A 6,000-nucleotide genomic window follows, 5' to 3' on the forward strand; every position below is an offset into this window, starting at 1 on the left:
ATCAAAAAGCTAAAGGCTTGGCTGTTGTCAACGGACTGGCTGTCGCAGTGATAATCAGTTTCTGACTACCTTGTGAATTGCCTTTTTAGAGACTGTTGTCTGTGTAGTAAATTTTATTCTGAAATTTTTCCCTTGTTAATTTTTAGGGTACGTTTGGTGGAACGGGGTTCTCCGCACAGTCTGCCATTGACAGAGTCTGGAAAGGTAGTGCAGGGGACTGGGCCTCCACGCTTGCATCGTCCCTGGGAGGTGCTCGCCATGAGCACAGACCCCTGTGGTCGGGCTGGGCTGGGCTGACGTAGAGGCCTCTCCTCTCTGCAAACACACACACACACGTGCGCGCGCGCGCACACACACACACACCACACACACACACCACACACACCACACACACAGATACACATACACATACACATACATACACATACATACACACACACCACACACACACCACACCACACACCACACACACACCACACACAGATACACATATACATACACACACACACCACACACAGATACACATACACACCACACACACATACACATACATACACACACCACACACACACACCACACACACCACACCACACACACACCATACACACACCACACACATACACACACACACACCACACCCCCCCCCACACACACACACACTTGCTAAGTCTTTACGTCTACATCTGAGCTCCAGTTCCCAAAAGGGAGGACCTCAGATGCAGAGATCTAGAAGGAACTACACTGCTGGGTCTTGAGGCCACGGGGCGCCTGTTGCCTTCATGGCGGCCCTGGAGTAGCGCACTGGGGCCTGGAAGAACTCAGCCCGTGGCCCAGGTGACAGCCAGGAAGTGGTCCCCACCACAGTGGCAGTTTACCATTAAAGCAGTCCAGGCCTGGTGCAATCTCAGGGGCCCAGAGTGGGCTCAGGTGGTAGGGCTGTGAGACCACCTGAGGGCACCCAGGGAAAAACTTTGAGCCACCGTGAGCGGTCAGCAGACATAGAGCCAGGAGAACAGGCGTTCTCAGAAGCAGGGGAGGTTCAGAGGAAGGAAGAAGGCCCCCAGGAACTGTCAGACGATGTGATGGTGGGGGGAAGGCCTGCGCCCCGGCCCCGGCCTCGGGCCTCCCTCTGCAGCTGCACAACCAGAGGAGGGCTCGGCACAGCCCCTGCTCTGCTCGCACTTGCCCGAGCGCACGCCACAGCTGTCCGCAGGGAGACGGGGAGGTGCCCGCGGGCAGCAGCGCAGGACGAGCCCGCGGTGAATGTGAGGGAGGAGCAGGTGGGGGCTGTGCACCAGCAGGGGCCGCCCCAGAGGAGGAGCAGAGACCTGGGGAGAAGGCTCAGCTGGCGTAAAGGTCCTGGGCCCACAGGGAGGCCTGCGTGCGGGAACTGCACTGGGGGGAGGGGAGGAGGAGAGAAGGGCGCTCTCGTGGGCAGGTGGGCATGGGGCCTGGGAAGGAAGGCACAGACCCTGGAGGAGGGGAGTGTGGACACAGGCCAGGGCTCCCTTCCTGTCCTTCCCACGTGCACAGAAACGCCCTGTGTGCAGTCCGCGTTGTCCTTTCTGCAAACGCAATTCTTAATTCTTTCTGGTGCCTTTTTGTTTCCTATCACACATGACTCTGCATCCGTTTTTGATGGACTTTCCCCCCGTATTTCTCTGTTATGATAAATTGGCGCTGACAGACCTGGGTCCTGGAAAGACCCCTGGCTTCAGGGTTTGGGTGGGTGGGTGGGCCACACGGGGAGGGGTCGGAGGGTCAGCAGCATCTGGGGAAACAGGACGACCCCACCAGGGCTGTAGGGGCAGCACGAGGAGAGGAGGGTCTGGCGCCGGCCACGGCGACCTCCTGTGATCCCTCGTCCCTTCCTCCACTGCCTGCAGGTCTCCACTGTCATCTCCTGTTTTATACCTGGGGAACTGAGGACACAGAACAGGTGTCCAGGAGCAGCCAGGTGGTCTGACTTGAGCCCAGTGAGGCCCCGCTGGCCCGGCGGGGGTCCTGGACCCGGGGCACACTCCCCTGGAGTCTTCTCCACGGCCCCTGGTGGGCCCGGAGCCCGTGCTTAGCAGCTGCTCCACTCTGAGTCTGGGGGCAGGAAGGCCTCTTGGGGGCCAGGTTTCCATCCAGAGCCGGGGGCTCAGGGGGGCCGGGGTGAGGGGGGGATGCAGCCGAGGCATGTGGACCCCCGGCACTCGTGAGCTCTCACAAGGGGCCTCAGGGAAGGACCCCCTCGACCCCTCTTGCCGTCCAAAATAGGGTCCATTCTCAGGAACTGGATGATTTTGCTAAGATTCAGAATTTATTTTTCTCTATTAAAATCTCTCCTGTTAAAATTCAAAGTCAGATTTAGGTTGGCTTCTGAACCTGATCACCCCCATGTATGCGTCGCATCCTTTGGACCAGCTTCGAAGGACGTTGTTTTGACGCACTTGAGTCGGGAGGGCCGTGCTGCCTCTGACCCGGAGCACGGTTCTCCTTGCAGATCCTCCCTGGAGTGAAGGTCATCATTGCCCACAGCGAGACCAGAGGGCCCCTTGGAGACTCGCACCTGGGCGAGGTGAGGCTGCGGGGCCCCAGTGCCCTGGACCTGCTCTTCACCCTCCTCCCCGTTCTGCCCCGGATTCGGGAGTTCTGAACCTTTGGGGTCGCACGTGCTTTGGGGAACCTGTCCTCACAGTGCTTGTGCTCCTGGACCCAGTCCCTGGGTAGGATTTCAGGGTCCTGCCCTTGGGATGAAGCCCCCCACCCTGTTACCCCACTAGCAGAGGGAAACCTTGAGTTGCAGGCACTGGGTGGCTTAAGGAGCCTCGCAGTAGCCAGCAGCCATGGAGGAAACAGTTGTCCCTTGAAGAGAAGTTCCTGCAGCCCCCAGTGAGGGACAGCACGGGGCAGACCCCATAGCTAAGAGGGATGGTCTTCTCCATCCTGGGGACACGGGGCAGGGGGTTCCTCACTGCCCCAGGACACAGGTTGTGCTGGGGTCCTTGTTATGCCTGCGTACAGCACCTGGTCTAGAGTAACGGGACAGGTGGGACCCAGTACCTGGTGGCCAGGATGGCAGGTGGAGCCTGGGTGCCCAGGCTGGTCTGTTTCGGTGGGAATGGTCTCGGCTCCCAGTTCCGGGCCTGGGGGCCAGCATCCTGCACTGCGGAGGGCAGCACCCACGGGTGTCCACACACACTGCCTGGCCCCTGACCAGCTGGGACAAGGGCATGGGTGGGCCTGGGGCTCATGCCGCATCGGCTAGGAAAGGTGTCCCAGTCCCAGGGCTGGGTGTGCTCTGCCTGGGGCCTCGCTCCAACCCTACCCCCTTCCTGGCCAGCTGGGCCCAGGCCTGTTAGGGCAGGAGTGGGTCCCAAGACAGTCCTGGCAGGTCTGCCCCAGGCCGGGACACATGTGGCCACACTGTCTCCTCTTTCGGACCCTGCTTTTGGGGAATACCTAGAGCCTGGTAGTCAGTCGGGTGCCGCCTGTGGGTCCTGGAGGGCCCTGGCTTTAGAAGGGTGCCCTGGGGGCCCGTGACGCTCTGGGCACCGTTAGCCCACATGCGGGCGGGTCTGCGCCCCGACTCTCGCTGGCCCTGTGTGCGTGTGCACGTGCAGGTTGCTCCCGGTACATCGCTGTCCCACAGGCGTCTCTCCGCGGTCCAAGGAGGGGAACGGTTCGTTTGAAGGAGGACAGTCACTTGCCTGCTTTCCGTGCCTGTTGTAACTTAGCTCGAGTGCCCCGTCCCCGCCCCCGTGTGCCGTGGCGTTGCTGCCGTGAATCGGCACAGACTGTGCCGGGCACTGTGGCGACTGACCCCCTCGTCCCCTGGGCTCCCAGGTCTGGGTGAGTAGCCCGCACAGCGCCACTGGGTACTACACGGTCTACGGGGAGGAGGGGCTCCACGCCGACCACTTCAGTGCCCGGCTGAGTTTCGGAGACACCCAGACCGTTTGGGCAAGGACTGGCTTCCTGGGATTCCTCCGAAGGACAGAGCTCACTGACGCCAGTGGAGGTGAGGGGTCCCTGTGCAGCCCCACACCGGCACCTGAGCCCCATGCGGGTGGTATCTCGGGGGCCCCCGCTGACTCACCTCGCCCCTCGCTAGGAGCTCGCGTCTCTAGGTGCCCTGACACGGTTTTCTCGGAAAATTACTCTTTTTCCTTCACTGGTCTTGGACCCCAGCCTCTGTGGAGGATGTGGGGTTGCTGGCAGAGGCTGTGGGCCCCCCAGGCTTAGCCGTGGGCGCGTCTCACTAGCCATCTGTTGGGCCCTCCCCACACGGCCCCCCAAGCTTTCAAAGTCCCTTGGCCACAGCACGCTGGCCAGGTGCCATCAGAACTTTTGGGAGCCCCTGTAGCTGCTGCTTCGTTTCCAGAGATAGCAAAAGTTATTGTTAAATACATATTCAGACATGGGCGTAACTTCTCTGAATCTCAGGGGGCCGAGGGTGGCAGGAGGCTGTTGTCAGGCAAGGTTTGAGTCGCCAGCCATTGGCACCGCGTGCCGTGCTGAGGCGGGCGAACTGTGCTGTCCACAGAGCGACACGATGCGCTGTACGTGGTGGGGTCTCTGGACGAGACGCTGGAGCTGAGGGGCATGCGCTATCACCCCGTCGACATCGAGACGTCAGTGATCCGGGCACACAGGAGCATCGCCGAGTGGTGAGGGCCCGGGGCACCTGTCACCCAGCTCTCCGGGGTCAGGGCAGGCACTTCGGCCGTGCCGGTGAGGCAGCCACCTGCCTCTCCAGGAGCAGACCCCAGACACGCTCTTGGGGTCGTGGGCCAGAGACCCCTTGTTTGGGTTTGCTTGGTTTTTCCTCTTCCTAATCAGTCTTAAGCTGAGTCTGTCCGCAAATGCACAGGCAAAACGTGAGAGCTCCATGGTTATCCTGAAATGCTTCTGCTTTTAACATGAAGTTCCTAATTTAAATGGTTAAGACTCAGGATTTCTTCACTTTCTAGGGAGCTTGCCTTGGGAAAGGTACAGCTTTCGACATCACATATTCTTGATTCTTAGTGAGAACTTTAATTAGAATAGATATTCCTGTAAAGCACACTTAACTTGGCCTTTGAATTGTAACGGACCTTGAGCAGGAGGGTGACGTCAGTGAACCTACTTTGGTTTTTTCCACTGGTCTCTTTCTGATGCCCTTTCCCAGCCCCCAAAGCCTGTGCCTGACCCCGTGTGACACCGTCCGCCTTCTCCCTGCAGTGCCGTGTTCACCTGGACCAACCTGCTGGTGGTGGTGGTGGAGCTGGATGGACTGGAACAGGATGCACTGGACCTGGTGGCCCTGGTGACGAATGTGGTGCTGGAGGAACATCACCTGGTGGTGGGCGTGGTGGTCATCGTGGACCCAGGTGTCATCCCCATCAACTCCCGCGGGGAGAAGCAGCGCATGCACCTGCGTGACGGCTTCCTGGCCGACCAGCTGGACCCCATCTACGTCGCCTACAACATGTGAGCACAGCTCACACCCTGGCCCTGAGAGGGGCCTCGGGGCGTGTCGGAGGTGCTAGGATGTGTGAGAACACGGCAGCATCTGCAGCCCCCAGGGAGCGGACCCCAGGCCCTGGGAGCACGGTGCCCCGCCTCCTGTGCTCTTACAGGTCCATCTCATTTTAAAAACCACTTCCTGAGTTATTCAAAGAAATCTTTTTATTATCAAGGACATTTACAGAAGCATGAATGTCAGTATTTTAACAGATGGGGTGACTGGGAAAGAGGCCTGGTGTGGGCGCTGCGGGAGCTGCAGGTGTGAGTCTGCACTTTTTTAGGCTGAAAATACAGTTCTCAATTTTAAAAATTCAAATGGTTTTTCTCACTTCAAATGACGAGTTCATATATAGAATTTATGCTAGGAGGAATTTGAGGCCCAAGTACAGCTGTTTCGATGCTGATTCACAGGAAAGCGTGGAGCCCAGAAAGGCTGGTGGACAGGAGTGAGCCTGGCCTGGCCGCCCTGCCCACCTTTGGGCCCCAGACCAGGCACTGGACGCACAT

The 6,000-nt window shown here is 59.2% G+C and overlaps 1 protein-coding gene across 2 annotated transcripts in view; it reads left to right on the forward strand.

Annotated features, from left to right (window-relative positions):
• The window catches only part of DIP2A (disco interacting protein 2 homolog A), a 92,355-nt gene extending 86,894 nt beyond the window's left edge, over positions 1 to 5,461 (forward strand). For both annotated transcript variants that reach the window (XM_065876757.1, XM_065876758.1), the window contains exons 34-38: positions 147 to 204; positions 2,489 to 2,563; positions 3,832 to 4,006; positions 4,532 to 4,655; positions 5,209 to 5,461. In XM_065876757.1, the coding sequence (XP_065732829.1) occupies positions 147 to 204; positions 2,489 to 2,563; positions 3,832 to 4,006; positions 4,532 to 4,655; positions 5,209 to 5,461 (685 nt within the window). The remainder of the gene's footprint in view (positions 1 to 146; positions 205 to 2,488; positions 2,564 to 3,831; positions 4,007 to 4,531; positions 4,656 to 5,208) is intronic.
• Positions 5,462 to 6,000: the final 539 nt, after the last annotated feature.

This window comes from Phocoena phocoena, chromosome 4, assembly GCF_963924675.1.
Source record: "Phocoena phocoena chromosome 4, mPhoPho1.1, whole genome shotgun sequence".
NCBI classification, from domain to species: Eukaryota; Metazoa; Chordata; class Mammalia; order Artiodactyla; family Phocoenidae; genus Phocoena; species Phocoena phocoena.